The sequence below is a fragment of the Haplochromis burtoni genome, unplaced genomic scaffold (genome assembly GCF_018398535.1).
Source record: "Haplochromis burtoni strain Fernald_Lab_line unplaced genomic scaffold, NCSU_Asbu1 Contig_83, whole genome shotgun sequence".
NCBI lineage: Eukaryota > Metazoa > Chordata > Actinopteri > Cichliformes > Cichlidae > Haplochromis > Haplochromis burtoni.
In genome coordinates, this window is record NW_024582444.1 from 1,550,396 (window position 1) to 1,571,074 (window position 20,679).

At 41.6% G+C, this 20,679-nt stretch overlaps 1 protein-coding gene across 4 annotated transcripts; it reads right to left on the reverse strand.

Annotated features, from left to right (window-relative positions):
- Nucleotides 1-94: 94 nt before the first annotated feature.
- Nucleotides 95-20,385, reverse strand: tcerg1b (transcription elongation regulator 1b (CA150)). Of its 4 annotated transcripts, none has more exons than XM_005926331.1 (21): nucleotides 20,283-20,385; nucleotides 17,797-18,022; nucleotides 16,257-16,409; nucleotides 14,907-15,183; nucleotides 14,573-14,815; nucleotides 12,061-12,120; nucleotides 10,822-11,022; nucleotides 9,402-9,508; nucleotides 9,202-9,290; nucleotides 8,933-9,093; nucleotides 7,676-7,757; nucleotides 7,429-7,564; nucleotides 7,164-7,253; nucleotides 6,937-7,055; nucleotides 4,955-5,105; nucleotides 4,654-4,818; nucleotides 4,215-4,397; nucleotides 3,813-3,992; nucleotides 3,587-3,670; nucleotides 1,948-2,048; nucleotides 95-832 (listed from the first exon to the last, which is right to left on the reverse strand). In XM_005926331.1, the coding sequence occupies exons 1-21, from the start codon at nucleotides 20,327-20,329 to the stop codon at nucleotides 631-633; spliced, it is 3,057 nt and encodes a 1,018-aa protein (XP_005926393.1). In that variant the 5' UTR covers nucleotides 20,330-20,385; the 3' UTR covers nucleotides 95-630. The 4 variants fall into 4 exon arrangements, with proteins under 4 accessions (XP_005926393.1, XP_042078241.1, XP_005926394.1 ...); XM_042222307.1 differs by having other exon boundaries at nucleotides 3,783-3,992; XM_005926332.1 differs by lacking the exon at nucleotides 12,061-12,120.
- Between the last annotated feature and the right edge of the window lie 294 nt (nucleotides 20,386-20,679).

The window sequence follows — 20,679 nt, forward strand, 5'->3', positions numbered from 1 at the left end:
TTGCTCAGCAGCAAGACTTAACTTTTTGACATGTGTTATTTGAGAATAAAGTGTTACCTCGATTTTGACATTTCAAATAATCCAGAGCACAGCATATTGAAAAACAGTGGAAGTCGTCTTTATTTCATTCAACAGAGAAGCTGCTGCAACATTGGAGTGAACCACTGAGCAGAAACTAACATTCACACTGAGCCGCTGAAAAGATGACCTGGCACAGTGGATCTGTAAGGCTTAAGGACGCCTCAATCACATGCATACACACACTCAACCTCATTTACATCGGCTATCTTACACCTGTGTGGCTGCACAACCTGCAGCCTCATTGCTATCCCTCCTCCCTCTAATGTGGTCAGTCAGAGGTGAGGGGTTAAGGGTCACCTTGGGATCAGGTAACCTCTAGTCCCTGCGCCTCAAACGCAGGGCTTTTTCATGACTTTGACATAACACAGAGACGTTAACCGTTCATCTCTATGGTACACATCTAAGCAACGTAACCCCCCTGAAAAAACACTGCATGGCCAGCCGTGGGCCTGGAGAGCGGAGATCAAGGGGTGCTGAGGGGAGGGCATGCTCTGGCCAAAGGGAGGGCGAGGAGGAGTACAGCACTGGCCAAGACAGTAATTAGATTGGTCACTTGGTAGATCGTCGGGTAGGCTCAGAGGCGGTGGGAGGAGGTGGCGGGCCACGGCGGTCTAGATCTTCAATGTAGAACATGATGAGCTTCCTGCGCTCCTCTGGGACACACTCCAGAACAAGGTACCGCTTGTCGTTCTGAAGAATCTTCTCTACGTCCTTCAGATGCTGCTCCGACTCCTGGATGAGCTTTCTCGACCTGCGCACAAGGAGACAGGCAGAGCGCGCTCACAAGCAGGAATACAATAAGATGAACAGCACCCTCTCCGAGTCCTGGGGATGGAGTGTACTCGCTCTAGAGCTGAATGTTTTTAAGACGTCAGCCCAATTTAGTTAGACTCAGGCATGCTGCATATAGCTGCCTTCAGTAAAAATAGCTGTGTTAACTGACAGCATGTCACCACTTCTAAAATTGGTCCTCATGAAGCTACAAAATGTAACAACGTTGCATCCTGGATGCTCTGCAGCAGATAAAAAAAAAGATCTTGCAGAGGGTAATAAAACCAGCAGAAAAGATCACTGGCTCTGGTCTTCTGTTGCAATCAAAGAGACTGCAGAAGCAAAGACACCACTCAAGAGCTTTATATAAGAGTCACTAAAGACAGATCTCATTCTGCACTCACTGTTTGACCTGTGCTAGATGCTACAGGTCCATCAAAACAAGGACACGTAGACTAAAGAGCTGTTTTTATTCAGCTGTGCTACATCAAGCATCATTACTGCAATACACTATGAGAAGTTCTATTTAATTCTCGACTCCTTCATATTAAAAATTATTTATTATCTTTTACTGAGAGGGCTTGGATTATTGTGTGAATGGCTTGTTTTTGTAGTGTTCTTTATTTTGGGAGTAGCACTTCTGTTACGTTGTATTATTTTAACACTGTAGACAAGATTCTGAAAATCTTGAACCTCACTGTGCTCTGTGTGGGCACATCAAGGACTAGCGAGCTGCTGAGACAAACTAAAGCATACTCAGGTGTGAATTGTGTGCAGCGCAGTGTGAGTGCAGGCCAGTGGGGATACAGGGACAATGGTTAAAAACTGTAATTCAGATATTCTCACTATTGAGCAGACTACAGTTTCAAGTCATGCAACCTGCGCAAGAATCTTCCAGTGTCGTTATAAAAAAATAAAAAATAAATAACTCAGATTTCACCCACACCAGTTTTCCACTTAAACATTTAACACACCATCTGCTTAAAGTTGCAGAGAAATAAAGACTAGATGAGCTTTATTTATAACAAGTTCCTAGGAAGGGGCACAACTGTGTCGGGTTATGCAAACTGAACATATGTGAAACAAAGCACAGACCTGTATGTGATGAACTTTGTCTCCTTTAACAGTGTCCTGAAGTCAGCTTTGGCTGTGATGTATTTGTCTTTGATGTAGTCTTCGAACTCCCGCTGTCTCTTCTACAAACAAGGACAAACAGGAGTCAGAACTCCAGAAAATGGAAGTGTACTTCACACAAATAATTAAACTCACATTATAATATGTTTAAGATATATCAGCCACTGTTGAGAAGGTTTGCAGTCCACAGGCAACAGCTTTCATTGTAGAGGAAGGATTATGAATAGAAACACCCCATGAATCCAAAACAACGTAAGCTGCCAAGTCCTTGAGATCATGACAATGAAAGTAATCATTTGATTACAAGAAGCCTTTGAATAACAGAGTGAATTCATGCATGCGTTTTTTTTCATGCTGACATTTAATTTGTAATTTAGCATTTGCTTCGATCTAAACGTTTCCTTGAATAGGACGGATGCGGTTCAGGCGTCTACTAATTGGAAGGTCGGCGGTTCAATTCGTGGGTCCCCCTACTCTGCATGTCAATGTATCTGAACCCCCATCCATTTAAATCTTTTAAGCTTCCCCAAATCCATCCATTGGAGTGTGAGCATGTGCGAATGATACACAAATGATACACAAAACTGCTTGTATGAATGTGTGTGTGATGAGTGAATGAGGCTTGTAGTAAGAAACCACTTTGAGGGCTCAAACTCAGTAGAAAGCCTCCTTGTAGACACACCTATGTAATGGATTTCAAAAGGTTAATTGGCACAATGTATTCTTGGCATCTCAGCTCGCAACCAAAGGTGATCAGGAGATCCAGCACCACCTTATGGCAACAACCAACATGGGTTTAAACTAAGCAAAAAATGAATTAATTGCTGTTTTAATAAAGAAAAAAAATAGAGTATTTGTCCTTTTTCTGTCCTTCTGTAAACGATGGTGATGTTTTTATGCTGCAAACAGCAGAGCACATTGAAAGCGAAAGTTGAGACATTTGAACTCTGGAATTTTCTGGACTTCCCCTTTCTCGCATTTCGCTGAGCAACAGAGAGAGTCTATGCACAATAATTACCACACACACCACCGAAGATTCAGCAGAGAGCGAGAGATACAGCATCACTTTCACTACCCTCCTTTTAAATTCAGATTCATGTTTTGGATTTTATTAGACGCGCTTTTAGTCTGCAGTTTCAAATCATCTTTTGGGCTGACTGAAGAGACATGGAGAAGGACTGGATTTATAATTCACTTTTGAATTATCCGATTCTTTTGTTTAGACTGGCAGTAAGATAAGATAAGATAAGATAAGATAAGATAAGATAAGATAAGATAAGATAAGATAAGATAAGATAAGATAAGATAAGATAAGGTTTATTAGTCCCACACTTGGGAAATCTGTTGTATCACAGCAGAAAGTGGACAGTGCAAAGTTATAGTAGCAAAAATTTAAGAAAAACACTGGAATAGGATAAGAAGCAGCTGTGAAGACTGCTACAGGGTGTTTACTCCTAAGGTGTGGCATTAAGTGAGATTTTAAGTGAAAGAGACACACTACAGAGCGATACTTCTTTCTTGTGACGTACTTTTGCAACACGACTAATCTCTTATCATCTTATAATAATATAAAGATGGGTTGGAGCCCATAACGTCTTACCCTGTCACTGGAAGAGAATTTAATACAACGAGGATCGTCTTTGATAACTTTCTTCACCTCCTTCCATGTGGTTGTCAGAGTAATCTACAACACACACAAAAACAACAGTCTTTTCTTCAATATTGTCAGTGATCGAGCTGCAGATCTATCATATATAACGTATTATAAATATAACATATAAAATGACTTCTGGCACCTTTTTCTGTCCTGTTTTTTCACTTCTTACCATGCTGGTCTCATCCAGCAGTTGTCTGAAATGTTCCTTCTTTTTCTTGGCCAGCGCTTCTACATGTTCATTAAACAGCTTCTCCTTTTCCTCTCTCTCCAGCAGCGAAGCTGACTCCCAGCGATGGTCTTTCCGCAGGTTACGACGTGTGTCTGACCATGTTGCATCAGAAGAACGGACCTGAAGGGCGAATACAAAAACAGTCGTGGAAAAAAAAAAAACTGCTTGAAGGGATCAAAGAGGGAAAAAACCCATCTAGTAGGATTATCCTCAAAATAAGCAACACATGAACTGTAACATTTCAAACACTTTTTGACAAACAATGATCACAACTTAACGAAACTCACACATGATAAGAGCATGTGTTTTTTCACACCCCAGTGTTTCTGCAGAGCACCTCACCATGTCAGACATTAGAGCTTTGAAATGCTGGATGGCCTCCTCCCTCTTGTGCTGTTCCCTTTCTCGGTCGATCTCTTTGGTCTGTTCTGATCGGGCCTTCTGGACCTCCCGCTCCCTCTCTCTGAGACTGGCCTCAATACGAGCCTGACGTTCCAGCTCTCGCTCCTTCTCAATGTCAATGTTCTGCAGGTGATATCACAAGAAGTCTGTGTAAGCTTCTTTCGATATGTTGCACTAAATTCTCTCTTTTAGAAATACAAGTTAAGTTGAGCTGGTGCCATATACATCAGGTCAACGTCCAGTTAGTTAACATTTATTACATGTGCACCTCCCTAAAAGTACATGAACAGTTATTATTCCAATGAATGCTTTCGAACACATCAGATAAACCCTGATCAGCACATAAACCCTGACGTTATCTCCACAAAGCTGCTCCTACCTTGGCTTGTTTTTCCATGAACTGTTTGAAAAGCTCTTCTCTGAGTGCAGAGCTCTCCACATTCTTGTATCGCGGGTCAGTCTCTAGCCTCTCTTTCACTTTGCTCCACCGCTGACCTCCCTCTATGTGCTGCTCACTCAGAAGATCAAAAAAGTCCTGCTTGACCTTAAAGAAAAAAACAAACACGTCAAACTTTATTATAAATCTGTGTAAAAACAACGTCAGCAGCAGAGACGCAACTCTGGAGAGTTTAAGGCTAAGAAAGAAAGACGGTACACTTTGAGATGTGAGTGAGTCTTACCTTCTCTCCCCTAGACTTGGAGTCCTCTTTTTCTCTCTTCCTCATAGCCGTGATGAATTCCACAAAGATAGCCTCCCTGTCTTTCATCTTCTCTATGGTCTTAAATCTGGGATCTCGGCCATGCTTCACTGCAAATTCACTAAATGTTGTCCTGCAAAAAAGCAACAATGCTGATTATTAGGAAGCAAAACGACCCGGTACAAAGATATTTAAAGTCTAAAAAGGACCTTGCAAAAATACTGGTGGCTGCCAGTGCTACTCTTTAGCCTCCTAGTAGATGCACACATCTGATTTTCAGAAAACTTGACCTCTGACCTTGAGGTCAAGGTCCTGACCTTTTTGGGGGGGGTAGGATTTCAAAATACTACACTACCTGGTTCCTGCATTTATTCATTCATTGCCGACCAGCCTTTAGCGGCTACAGGATTAAAAACTGTTCAACATGTGTCGAGCTCTCTTCTGATGTCGCTTCGATGTCCTGCATTGTGTTTGTGTTTGTGTTGCATACAAATTAAATCACGACACTTTCTCACCACCTTGCTATAACAACTAGGGCTGGGTATTGTCACTGATTTCTAGAATCGATTCGATTCCGATTCACAAGGTCCCGAATCGATTCGATCCACGATTCCATTCAATTCGATTTGAATCGGGGAAATTTTGCCTCAGTCTATTCTATTCTACCATTATAATTCTGATCACGTATCAGTACATTTCCATATTTTTATATCTATAAAAAGAAAGCTGACAGTTGCGAGCCTTTATCAAAAGTGTAAGCATCACAGCAGATGCCTTTGTGTCGAAGTAACGGAGGATAAAACACAGAAAAACATGAAGGCGACTTTCCTTGCCTGGGATTTTATAGCAGATGACCTTAAAAATATTCTGCAGTAGATCAAAAACGAAAGAAAGTGATTAATCAACATACTGTATGAACATTACCTGATGCTGCTGAAGTGAAGCAGAGCAAAGCTACAGAGATTTTATTAGAGACACAGCTAAGCGTTTTGCAATTTTGCATAATTTTAAAAAGTTTACATTTGTTCAGAAGCCTATTGAACAGCAGAAATGAGGCTCTCTTTTCGGAAGTAAGTAAAAGGAAAAAAAAACAGCGGCCGACAGCGCTGTAAACAGCGGTAGACTTGTGCGTAATAAGCAAGCGAATAATGCAGGAAAAATATTTTTAGATGGGAAACTGTTCTTGAAGTACAGAGAGAGAGAGAGAGAGACAGCGAGCTCTGCATGATGTGTGATTTTATTGTGGTGGAAGCAAAACAGCAAAACTAAGAGTGAATTCATGACGATGTTTACGTGAAGCGAAATGTGAAGCGTAGTTTGGATCTTCTGTTGCTGCTGGTTCAGTCAATATTGTTTGGAGAGAGACAAAAACCTGCAGCTTTTGAATCTAGCGCAAAAAGGGCATAAACACAAAGCGTGGACTCGCCGAAACATCAGAATCAGCGAGCTGTCAGCTTTCAGCCCCGACCATGTCCATGCTGTCGGGTGAGAAAGGCGACATCTCACTGATTCTGATCCGTCGGCGGGTCTGAGCTTTGTGTTTAAGTCTTTGTGCAGAATCCGTGTACCTGCTCACATTTACTGTTTTAGTTGTTTGGTGGTTGTTGAAATTTTGTGAAGTTTAACCTGAGATTCTGGCGTTTCGGGCAAAATAAAAGTATATTTAAAAATCGATTCAGGATTTTAATGAATCAATTTTACGTTATCCAAGCTAGAATCGATTTTAATTGATAAATCGATCATCAAAACCCAACCCTAATAACGACCCTACCCACATTGAGGGGGTACTCAATTGTAATGGAAAATGACCGAAACCAATGGTTGAACGGAGCTTAGTAGGTACTAGTAAAAAAGAGGCAAACGAGTAATGTAATAAGACTTTTCTTTGAGGGTAATTGTAGTGGTGACTGATTTGACCCCATAAAACCACTATGAAATGTAGTAAAAGTGGACTGTCCTGTCACCTTGGTGTGAGCTTCGCCTCCTCCATCATCCTCCTGAACTCATCTTTGGCCTGCATCAGCTTGTTCTTCTTCTCCTTCCTTTCCTCCTCTGCTCGTGTCTTCACATATTGATCAAATACCTGAAGCACAATTATACCAAAATGACTCAAAGACCGCAAGAAAGTGTAACAGCTAAAAATACAGTACAGAGAAATACTGAGAAAAGGGTAAAAACAAAAAAAAATAACCTGTTTCCTTTCTTTGGGGTTCAGTAGTAGGTAACGTGGGTCAAAAACAATCTTGTGGAGTTCTTTGTCCCAAGTTGAGAATGCAGACACCTACAGGCAGGAAAGACAACAACAAGACTAAACGGTGACCACGTGTCTGACAAAAGCCTGAAAGATTTGACATTTCTGAGCATGTGCAATGGAAAGAAAATCTCAACAAGTGAGAACAATTCATCTCACGTGGTTCTCTCAAACAAACTTTTTTTAAAAAAAAAAGATGTGTTACCCCTCTCTCCAACAACATATCTTTGAACTGGGTCATCCTGGCCTCTAGTGGCACTATAGCTCTTTCTCTAGCTGCTCGGAGCTCTGCCTCCATGGCTGCTTCCTTCTCAGAGTCTGCCTCTTTCGTGTCCTCCTTCCTGCAAGTGTTAAAAACAGAGGTGGTGGTGAGAGAATCATTTTTTTTAAAGGTTAATGAATCAAAAAGAGAAAGGAAAAAAAGAATTTTTCACAAAAGAGGAAGGACTTACTTCCTCTTTTTGGCTTTGGTTGGCTCCTCATCTTGATTCTCTTCAGCAGCAATGGATAGTTCTGGATCCTCCTTGCTGACACCTGTGTGTGAACACAGACACAACACAAATATAGTGAGCACAGAGAGCCAAGAATGACTGCAACACTTGTGTTTTTTTTAGAGGGCTGCCTGCCAAAAGGTAGTGCCACACAACTTCAACGACTACTAGTTCAACTTGGACTGTTTAAGCTGAGCATTTGTTTGTTCTGAGGGCATGTGCTGTGTTCATGGCTAACTGATAAGAGCTGAGCCTGTCCCTCTAATGAATGTGTTAACTGTTGTGTGACGCAGGACTATTGGTGCAGAAAGTGGTTTTACCAGCGTGCAGCCACTGTGAAGTCCATGCTGACAGAGGTGACTGTAATTAGCCTTAAACTGTATAAAAGTGGAACAGCTACCCAAATGTCATGCACAGGGTTTACTGTTCCAAAAGAGAAAAAATAAACACCTGATTTGTGCAACTAGATCACTGCTGTCTCTCCGATCACTGATACGTTGTAATGTTCAGTAAAAGGTGGTTAAGGGTGAAAGTCAGAGGTCTCACAGGTGGGTTGAAGACACAAGTGTACGACTGTATCAGTTTTTATCCCTACTGAGCCACAAAGATCGACTGATTATACAGATTCAGATGCTGCAAAAATTTGGGGAAAAAACAAAACAACAAACACTGGAGTCTTTGCTTCTGGTCTTGACTTCTTCTCTTCCTATATCAGATCTGATGAGGGAGTATTGTCTCAGTGGCGACACCTATCATTCAGGTGAATATGGTAGCTTGCCCCTTAATGTTGAGCATGAATAGAAGTGGCCGTGTGATGATGTTGCCAGCAGCATGTGAAGTATATTTTAAGTGTTTATTTTTGTTTCCCTAACATGTAGTTTTAAGCAAAATAAAAAAAAAAAATAGGGGATAAAAAGTTGATTTCAACAGAAATACATTATGCATTCTGTGGCTCGTTATTATGGAAAATCCATAAAGCTTGACATAACTTGAAAAAGAAAAGAGGAAAAACACTCAAAAATGTGAAAACATCTGACTGAAAATTCAGACCACAGGCTGTACTCTTGTTGCTTCGTCAAATAAAAAGATAAATAAATAAATACTAATGATAATAATAATAATGACAACAATAATTAATATGCTTTTCTTAGCTTAAACCTTTCCTATATCAATACTCTCAGTACATAATGTATAATTTATAAAACATTGCATCCACACCTGTCTTCTTGCTGTCCTCCAGACCCCTCTTATGTGGTGGCTCCTGGATGTGCTTGTCAACATCAGCTCGACCAACCAGCTCCTCGGGGCGGTCCCACATGGAGAGCCGAGTTGTCGGGTTGTAGAAGAATACACGATCATCGCCTGTCCACACCACACACCTAAAGCAGATTAATAGACACAGAAGAAGAGAAAAAAAAAAGGCAGCATTATATTACCGCCCTGCCATATACCATGAAGGAAAGTGTGCGATGATATGCAGTCTGTACCATGGCGTGCCAGGAATAGGGTTGGTGGCTACAGGTCTGGCTTTCTGAGCTGCCTTTTCCTCCTCCGTCATCTCTTCTTCTTTTGTCTCCTTGATAAAGAGAAAAAAAAACAAGAAATGGTTCTCTGTTGCTGCTACCTTCAGATGGTTTACTGGATTCAATCTGTTTTGGCTTGGCAGTGCAAGTGGTTAATCAGATACCTCCTTCTCATTATTAGTGTTTTCCATTTTGTTCTCCTTATCCTCCATCTCCATTGCCTCGGCTTCCTCCTGGGCTAGTCGCTCTTTTGCCTTTTCTGCTTCTTTTTCTACAGAGAAGGGAGGAGAAAAAAAACCAGACAAATGCGGACGGTGAGATAACTTAAGTTTGACTTTACATCTGGTCTGACAAGAAAGTCAAAGAGGTTATAGCCTATGAGTTTGGTAAAACTGAGAATGAGCCCTTTTAATTTAATTAACTCTTCCACTGAATGATCTGGAGCCTGAAATCTCAGCAGGACTGGGAATCAGTGTATACAAGCTTCAAACTAACTAGATACTGTGGCCATGCACTCACCAGTCACATCATTAGGTACACGTTGCTGGCACCAGGTTGGACCTCCTTTAACCTCCAGAACTATTTTAACTCTTTATGGTCCATATTGACATGACAGCATGAAGCAGATTTATTGGCTGCTCACCTATGACGCAAATAACACCATACCCCAAAGACTGGACTGAGATCTGGACACTGTGGAGGCCATTTGAGTACAGTGAACTCATTTTCATGCTAAAGAAGCCAGTTTGAGATGATCTGAGCTTTGTGACCTGGCGTGTTATCCTGCTGGAAGCAGCCATGAGAAGACAGGTACACTCTGATCATAAAGCAATGGACACGGGCAGAAGCAATGCTCCAGTAGGCTGTGGCTTCAAAATAATATTCGTTTGGCAAAAGGGGTCATCAGCAGAAGCCTGAAGTATTGATACAAGGCAGGGTGGAGCTATACTTTAATGTTGTTCACACCAGATTCTGACCCTGCCATCTGAATGTCAGAGCAAAAACTGACCCCAGCATTTTCAGAGAACTGCTGCTTATGGGATATTTTCTCTTTTTCAGATCATTCTCTAGAGATGGTTGTGCAGGAAAATCCCAACAGATCAGCAGTTTTTGAAAAACTCAGATCAGCCTGTCTTGCACTACCCCAACCATGCCATGTTCAAAGTCACTTAAATCACCTTTCTTCCCCATTCTGATGCTCATTGCGAAATTCTGCAGACCATGTTGGCTATATCTACATGCCTAAAGATAGCAGATGGGCCAGTTACATAGAGCAGTGCAACAAATGTGCCTAATGAAGTGACGGGTGAGTGTATGTAAAAATGACGAGTCTGAAGCAACTTAGTTTCCTGTGTTTTGCAGTACAGAAAAATCGTTATTACAGATTTTTGGGACATTTTAGAAGATTTAGAGGATTTGAAAAGAAATTCAGCTAGACCCACTATTTGATTTGCATTTAAAAGAACACAAGTCTGTCTTTTTTTAAAATACAGATAACAGATAGCTAACAGATAGCACAGTTTTGGGAAAAACTCATAGCTCAAAAGGATAATACTGGATAAGACACATGATGTCAAAGCCTACCTTTCTCCAACACAGCCTGTGGTTTCTCCCAAGTGGACTCTAGCGTCCGGTTGTTGTAGTAGTACGTTTTCCCATCTGCTGTTTTGTACTCTGACCACTCGGGGAGCTGCAATGATCCAGCCATGGAAGCAGGAGCTGCCGAGAGCGTCAGCTGGGGGTGCATCACGGAAACTAAAGGCGGGCCCATACCAGGAAGCATGCCTGTCAGCAGTCATACAGGGAAGAGAGAGACCATTGTTGGCTGAGTGTCATCTTTATGTCTGAGCCACTAACACTAGCTACAATGGCATTAGTTTAGACATTAATGAAGGCGATTTCATGACCCAGACTGTTACCAACATGTGGTGATAGTAATAACAAAAAAACCCACATCTTAGTAAAACCAGAGGTAAGAATAACTCACTGCAAGCTAAAAACTGTCGGTGTGAGGGTTTCTCTGCTCATCAAGCAGAGCAAGACGAGGGAAAATAAAAAGAGAGGGTATTGTGATTTTTGTGAAAGAAACTCTTCACGTCTAAAATGCTTTGAACAAGCAACTATATGACAATGAACACAGGCCACACAAACAGACAAATACAGTAGTGACCACAAACACACAACCATGCCACAAAGGAGGACGACCACAACAACACATCATGTAGCCCTAACCGTTACACTACCAAAGCCCTGACACAACAATGAGACTGCCCTTAAAATATAAAGATGGTCACTCCTTTCTTAAACCCCCCCCCCCCAAAAAAAAAAACTGTTTACAGTCGACAACCACATGCCTAAAAATGCCCCAACAACCAACAACTCAGTAACATCTAACAATTTAGAACAGTTAACAGCAAAAAAATTACCCCCTTTCGGTTCAAAGAATCAGTGTCAGTATCATTTATTAAAAGTTAAATCATGTTCTTGTATGTTTGCTTCTCTTCTTCTTCTTCTTCTTTTAAAGTGGGTGGAAGAATTCAGTTAAGAAGAAACTAGAAAAGATGTCACACAAGATGAGAATGAAACACTGCACGTGACTCTATCTAATCGCCCTCTCTGATCATGGAAACAAAATTAAGCTTCTGTTTCTATCAGCTTTAATGGAAGGAATTTCACCACTGTACACCCAATGGACCATGTTCACAGCACTCAACACCATGCCACTGTTTGTGGGTCTGCATATACACCAGACTACGCATGTAGACATCATTCACTACCATGCGATCTACTGTAGATCTGATAGGCGAGCGGCTGGGTGTTTACCGTTGGCGCTGGGGCCTGCCTTTACACAGGTTGCATCTACTATCTGCATCATTGCTACACCTGCAAGAACAACGGACAAGCAAGCATCTGGTTGAACACAGCAGGACACTAGATATCAGCTACCATGTTGTGTAAGAGCTTGTATATGTTTGGCCCAGTTCAGACAAAACACACAACCAGATTTATTTTTCTGCCTCTGTTGAAATTCATGTATATTTAAAGATGTCAGGAATCAGCTGCACAACATAACGTACGGCCTGTATTGATGGCACATCTGAGAGAGTGAATCCATAATAACAACACCGTCAATCAGGAGATTCCAAGTCTGACGTTTGAAAACCATCTGTCCTAATTGAGGTGTGCTTTCAGCCAATTTTGATTTTAGCTGGCAATAAATTTATCCACCTGCATGACCTTTCACTTTAAATTAGATCTAAATAATGGGCTGGAGCTGGAGCCTGCTGGCTACCCAAATCTTTTGTTGTTAATATTTACAACAATAATAAAGCTTCTTTTGGGTGCTCCCTTATTCACAAGGGGTCACCAACGCAGATGAATCTACATGTAAGATTTGACACAGATGCTTACACCCTCCTGACACAACCCTCCCAAGTATCTGTGCCTCTTCCCAGTCTTGACCTGGGGATCTTTCACACATCAGGCAAATGTTTTTATGACTGCACTATAAAGTCACAATTAAAATAAAATAAAAAACTGGGTTTCTACCCAGAAACCCCCCCCCCTCCCAAAAAAAAAAAAGCTGCTATCTGCAGTACTGAGTGAGGCCGTATCCAAATACTTGACTCTGTGGATTCTTCTTTATTGTTGTAATTATTCAGTTTCATCTCTTACACTCAAAAAAGGAGAGAGATCGCAAACTGATCTTTTGCTCTCCTACAACCCTAGAATCTGGTCAGTGACCCCCTGGCAACCTTCATTTGGAAGTAAAAAATGTGTATTCCCCAACTGGTTGGCAAGCAGTTGCTGGATGTCGCTGGGTGAAATCGGTCATGATGAGGGTACTGTAGGGTTGGGCGATATGTAAAAATTTTCCAACTGGCAATCGTTAGTCCAAATCACAATGGGCGATATAATCGCAGAGTTTTTGATGGGCAGGGCAATGTAATCATGCACGGACTGATTTGGTTTGATGAACTAGCCCCCCCCCAAAAAAAACCCCAGCTGTCAGCGTTAATGCGGCTTAAATGCAGTCATCACGATTAAAATTTTTAACACTCTCAACCCATCTGGAGCGCAGAATGAACAAAATTTGGACTGCCAAAATGAGTTGACAGAGACATTTCAGGGATTTTGACTCAGTCTGCGCTCCAGATGGGTTAAATGGAAATTCCTTCCATTAAAGCTGAGGGGGAAGGAACGTGATGAAGGCACGTTAACGCTGACAGCACTAAAAAAAAATATAAAGTCGACAATTTGGGATTTTTTAGGCGTTAAACCGGATGAAAGGGGCAAACCTAAGGATGTAACCAAAGTGGTGTGCCACTTTTGCAGACGTTTAGCGCGAGCTGAGTACTTAAACACGGTTAGCTTGCATGAGCATGTACGTGTCCACCATCCAGCTGAGTATGCTAGGCTATCACCAGCTTCTGTAGCTCCATCAACAAGCATTTGGGCGCACTCTGAGGAGGGTGCAGTTAAAACAGCGTTATTATTTTTTCTATTGACTGCTCCATCATTATTAGCAAACTTACTCATGGGCAAATAAATAAATAACACCCTTGTAAAAACTATCGTCGATAGTATATATATTCGTCCAATCGCCAAACCCTAGGGTACTGCATAAAAAACTCCTTGTTATTGCTTTGGTTGCTAGCAGATTGAGGAGGTCGCTTATTGTTTGTTTAGAAGATTGGAAGATCACTACAACTCAGAGACTAAGAAGAAGAAGAGAAGATGCAGCACCTTCTTTGCAATTGATTTCACCATGTGACAGCCTGCAACCAAACAGTTGGGGAATACACATTTTTCCCTAGCAACCTGTGGTCCACATGGTTAGTGACTGACTGCTAGACCTACATGAATGAGGTCTAACAATCAGTCTCTTTGCTATGCAGTGTAAAAGAGCAGGAATCTGGGGCTGTTTCTAACATTTTCTCTCTTTCTCTTTTTACTTAAATGTAATTAAAGCTAAAAATCACAACACTAATTACATTTAAATCAAATTTGTGGCAGTTCTGCTGACCAAACGTTCCCTTTTGATTACCACTAAAATGCCTGCAGTCCAAAGAATAGCATTCAGGAGAATCATACACCCTATAACCAGCCCTACGTGTCTTGTGCACACCTGACTGGATTGAATCATATGTACATCCAAATATTTTAGAAGACCTTAGATACAAAAAACCCTCCTGGACTGTAAAAGACAGCCTTACAGCAACAGCAGCAGGCCATGGTGGACAAAACATTTAAAAACATGGCCCAATGAGGCAGAATAGTCATTACAGTATATACATGTACAGCTTGACTAAAGGTTTTTGTGTCTCATTCTCACCTGGTAGAGGGATATGCATGCCTGGCAAAGGCACCCTGAAAGGTGGCACCATGACAGGAGGGAAGGCAGGTATGGCTGCGGTGGGCTGGGCCACACTGTGAGGCAGGGCTGCTGGCAGCAGTGGCACGGTCTGCACTGCCGTAACAGGAGATGGCACCGTGGAAACAGTCACCACAGTGACCGGAGAAACAGCAACAGATGAGGTCACTGTGGCAATAGGAGGGAGGTCTGCTACAACGGTGGCTTTTGGGAAGAAAAAGAAGTACTTTTGGTTTTATTCTTGCTTTGTGTGTGTGTGTGTGTGAGTATGAGATGTTGATGAGGTGCTGTTTACCTGCTATGCTCGCAGAGGGGGAATGGGTGGTGATGGAGTCTGGACTGGAGGTGAGTGTGCGGGAGGGGGCCGAGGTTGGAGCTTGGGTAGGGGAGGCTGCTGCTGCTGTGCTTGCTGTAGTATTGACACTGCTTGAGCTGGCGGTCACCCCAACATTTGCCCCTGAACCTGCAGCCCCAGCCACGAGAAGAGGGTTGAGCTCAGACTGCTGGATGACCTTCACGCCATCAGGTTTACTCCATGATGACTCTCTGGTCCGGGCGTTGTAGTAATATGTCTGTGAATGAGAAACAATCACAGTTTTTTTTAAATATTGTGAAAAAAAATCAGTTTTTTATGATTACAAAAAAATGAAAGAACAATTTGTATTGCATTACAAATAATTAATAACAAAAATTTAATCTTGTTACAGCAGAGCTCTGATTTAGGGAATACAGCAAAAGTGAAAAGGAAGGTTTACAAAATGTTAGTGAGACCTGCTTTGACACATGGTTTGGAGTAGGTGGCAAAAGCAAAAAGACAAGAGGCTGAGCTGGTGGTGGCAAAGCTGGAAATGCACAGATTTTCACTGAGAGTGACCAGAAAGGATATGATTCAAAATGAAAATATAAGGACCAGCTCAGGTTGGAAAATTTAGAGACTAAGTTATAGTGGCAAGGTTGAGAGGGTTTAGACATGTGCAGAGGAGGGTTAGTGGATATATTGGACAAAGAATGTTAAAAGTGGAGCTTCCAGGCAGGTGGAAAAGAGGAAGACCACAGAGAAGATTCAGTGAAGGAGAACATGCAGTGGGTTGGTATAAGAGAAGGATGGAAGACTTGGAGGCAGATGACATGATAAGTAGTAGTACAGTGACTGGGAGAGTGGCAGGTGCCCACTTGATAGGCTTATCAATTATAACTACACTCAAGAGGTAGGTCCCGATTAACTAGTTCTGAAAAGATGACAGCAACATTTACAGTGAGTGGAAATATGTTAAAAACTGTTATTAGCAGCCTTGTTGTCTTCCAACGGTGACTGAAATGCAAACCAAGTAAAACCAAGTAACCAATATGGGAACTTGACAGCTCGAGTCTGATGACTGAGCTTCTAGGGGCAGCAGCCAATATTTCAGGCTAAGCAAGATTTCTTGTTCTACCAACTAAGGAATTTAGCAAACTGTAAAAATCTCATTTAAAAAAAACAAACACAACACACCACTTTTAATTAGAGACAATATTGATGCAACCATAAGCTTTAACTAAGTGTGCACAAATTATTATTAAAGCTGTTTTAGTGCAATCAACTTATTTATTACACATATCATCTTGAGGATGCCTGCTATCTGCTTTCATAGGACCTCCACCTTACCTTTCCTTCTGGCGTCTTGTTCTCTACCCAGATTTCTTCAGCAGGGTTGAGCGCAGGGTTTCCAGATGTGGGAACGGGAGGCATCCCAGGAGGAAACAGCATTCCTGGTGGAGGTGGCAGGTTACCAATAGGAGGGGGAAGGAACGGAGGTCTCTACACAATAAAGAGAGGGCACAGAATTTAGCTTTCATATAATAAAGAGCAGAACTGAGAGTCTAGATTATCCCGTTAAAGCACTCTATCCTCCAACATAATGTGTCTGTAGAGGATACAGAAAAGTGCACAGTCACAAGCAGTGGAGGGCTCAGCCAGCAGTTGATGCTAATTGGCCTTTTTGGATTCCAAATAGGGAGATTTGTGCATCATTACTGTATTTTACAAGAGAAAAATGACATTGCACCAAAGAATCAATCATGAACCCAAAGAGATTATAAAACAAAGATTAGTCATATGCTTCCTTATTGTCTGCCCCTCCTTTTAAGAGTTAATACTGCTGTTATGCTGTAACAGAGAAGGACACATTCTTCTTTGCAGACTCTACCTGGGGCTACACAGCTGATCGATGCGTATTCAATAATTTAAAATAATAACTCAATTCACTTCGTCTCAAAAACCATTGTGAGCACGTCGCCAGAATAGGGTTGTCGCAATATAAGAATTTTAAACTTGATACCAAAACCCATGACAATACTTGATACCATTTCTGATACCATGAGGAAGATTTTAAACCCATCCTACATCACCAGAATAAATGGCGAAGAAGTCATATCCTCAACTTGCACTCACTGTGAAAAAGCCCTCACAGCTGGCTACATGAAATAAAGAAACATATTTTTTAGAAATTATTGTAGAGGTAAAAAAATTAAAGTTAATTATCTAGTTCACATCTGCCTGCAGCCTCGCTCTCATCCAGCATGTACACTGCTCCAACTCTGCGTTAAGAATCGAAACCGCCTGATTTCCCGCTTCAGATTTCCGTCTTTATTTGCTCGGATTAGTTCACCACATTTCCCTTTCTGCTTAGCTCGGCTACGGCTCACTCCCTGCTCTGTACAGCCAGGAACCTGCCAGGTTTTCTGTTTCTCCATAACCACCTCTGCCATGGCTAAGTATTCGATCAGCCACTCGTTCAACCTGCAATAATTATTCATCATTTTTCTAACTACAGTCCGCTAGCCAACACGTTACTAATAACAGACAGCTAACAAGGCTGTTGGGTAACTGACAATAGTTAAATAGCTAATGTTAATGTGTGCACTGGTCGGGTTAACATTTTTATCTATTAAATACTTTCATGCTGTTGAAACAGGAGCTTTACTAACCTTAAAAATTCCTCTTAAAGTGTTGTTCAGTGTTATGAACGTTAACTACTACAGCTGGTAATGACAGGAGGAGCCATGTGAAGTTGTGTGTCATGGAGGAAGGAAAGACAGGACTGTTGGTATCAATATTGTTGTATTGATTTTTTTTAACAACCCTAACAAGAGGGTAACATTTCCATGATGAAAACCATGCTTGTAAAAGAATGTGGAGCAGTTACCTGTAGGTGGGGAGGCCCAATAGGTGGAGGCATCCCTCCTGGTGGAGGGATTGGTGGCATGCTGGGGTCGAAGGGTGGACGTGCAAACGGAGGTCGTGGGGGAGGTCCCCTCATCATCCCAAAAGGAGGCGGTGGTGGCCTAAGGAGTGGTGGTGGGCCTCTTAACACCGGGGTCTGTGTAGGCGCAGGCGCAGGGCCACGAAACCGCACTGCCTGCTGCGCCATTCTGGCACAACATAATAAAAGTTATAGTTAAAGCTTATGATCAATACTAACATAACACTAAACTGTAAATAAAGCCTTTGAAAAGAGTGCAGAAAGCAATTATTAGCTTAATTATTAAATATACAGTAGGGCTGTGTGATATGAACAAAATCTCATATCCCGATATAAGAATTCTATCGTCGATAACGATATAAATCACAAAAATGTAACATTTTCTGTAAATTCTGTGACTCTCGGGCAGCTCGTCTTGCAGGAAGTGTTTCCAGCTGCGCGTCATGTAGCTGGAGTCGAGTGTTTTAACCGATGCATGAAACTATACATTTTTAGACATAAGATGTAACGGCTGCCGTTTTCTTTGTGAGTATTTATTACATGGCGTGCTGCGGGGAAAAGCCTGTTCTAACGTTTGAGTCTAAGGTTTATTTTTTAGCACCTGGCGGCTCTTTTTTAATTCTCATCCGTAAATAATCTGCTCTTTCACGTGATTCAGTTTATTTTGAAAAGTCTCAACAGGATCTTGAGCTTTATTGTGAAAGGTTTATGTGGAACATAAACAAGCGGACACGCGATGCTGTTACCGTCGTTGTTGCTAACCACAACACATAAAAACAGGCGCTTGTCTGTCTGTAGTGTGGTTATATAAAATATAAGAGAAAGAGAGAACTTTAGGAAATTAATATAGCCACTACAGTGACCATCAAAACTATGAAAAAATATTGCTGTTAACAGTTTATTTTGCGACACCACGAAACAAAAGATAGCGTAAAGTGAAACGATAGAAGTTTTTATATCGTCATCCGATATATATTGTTATATCGAACAGCCCTAATATACAGTAAAAATTATACAGTGCAATGACAAATTATCCTTCACAGTCCAAAAATAAATTACACGACAAAAGTAATAACATCTGTAATATCATTTTAACATCTTAATATTGTAATTTTACAACCGAGGAAGTTGCAGTATAGCCAGGAATGGTTAGCAATGAATACAAACACTTTCTGCTGACTAATGTGAGACTTGCTGCAGAAATGGGCCAGCAAACAGCAGCGGAAGAAGTGCTCAGACCTATTATCAAAGTCAAAGTAGCAATAGCACAACTTAAAACCACTCTAATATGAAGCAGAAGCTTTGTGTTACGTCGCAACAATTTAATGCTGGCTAAATGTTCAAAGATGCTATGATAGAAATGAAAGATTTCTCTGGTTCTCTGACACAAAAAATAAACAAATATATATATAAGTAAATAAAAAAATAAACTCTGGGCCATTGCCCATCACCTAAACTGCCATTTTAATCCGAATTTGCCTAGAATTTCACAATCAGTGTATCGCTAAAGTATCCATCAGACACCAACATGAGCTCTGTTGCATGCTACACTTGTGAACTGTTATTACTGATGCATAAACATACATTTACATGTACGGACTGTAAATACTGCTCGCTTTTCTAACCAGTTGACTGGATGGTGTATAACACATTCATTTCAGTAACTTGAAACTATGTCTCTCAGATACATGTTCCTTATTCAAGCAACTCAGTCCAGTCCAGACGCTTTTCTTTCCAAGCTCCTTAGACTACGATGACCTGGATGACTGAGAACCTTCACAGATACATGTTCCTTATTATAAATACCTTAGGATTCTACTTAAGGACATCATTTAGGGTAAATTTACTTAATTGCTATGCAAGGCTGTTTGAAGACGGTGTGACGTGGACGGGTTGTCCATTCAGACTCTGTGGTATTTATATTCCCTCATATCTACATGCTGAACCCTTCAGGGTTATACCCGCTTGGCCGTAGATGAACACAAACATTCAGCAAATGTCGTCTTGTGATAATCGGGCTAACATCAACCTTTTTTCTGTCTATTTAAAACAGCTACTTTCCAATCACTTTAGCATATTTTTGCTAGCTGGATATAATTGATAACAACCGCCACGTTTGAGCCCAAGCACAAAGCCGGGTGATTGGGGTGGCCTTGCGTGAGAGGTAAACATCTGTCTGTTTAATCTGTCTGGCCCATGTTTACCGCGTGCCGGGGAGCGGAGAGCAGAAATCGAGCCGCTCTTCAACACGGGGGCTAGCTAGCTGGAAGCTAGTTAGCTGGCGTGGCTACATTGACATGCACGAGCGCCACATATCAACACTACTGAACCTAAAGCAACGCAGACCAGCTGCATATTAAATGTCCGCAAATGCTTTATATTACCCACGATTAATAATCATTTTAACGCTTTACTCGCTGTTATCTGACCTGTTGTCGTTGAACCCGATAGTCTCGCTCTCTGCCTGGTCCGCCATTACAGGAAAATGTAACCGCTCTCTTCCTGGAAACGCCCCTTAGCGGTGACTACTTTTCCTATTCGCCAGGCGCGGACCTCAGTCACGATACAGTTCGAGCTGCGTGGACTGTGATTGGATATTGTCTTTCTTGCGAACGTTCAGTAAAGTGTTCATTGGTCCGTTTGGGTCCCATTTTTCATGATGTCTTTGTTCAGTCGGTGCTCCGTGCTGTTGATAATAAAGCGGATTCTAATCACTGGAGATTTGCACACACTCCACTTGTGTTTTGGTGTCCGTGTTTTGTTTGATTTACACCTGTTGAGATGGCATTCCGCTACTTAAAAGAAGTGGCAGTACACCATATAGTG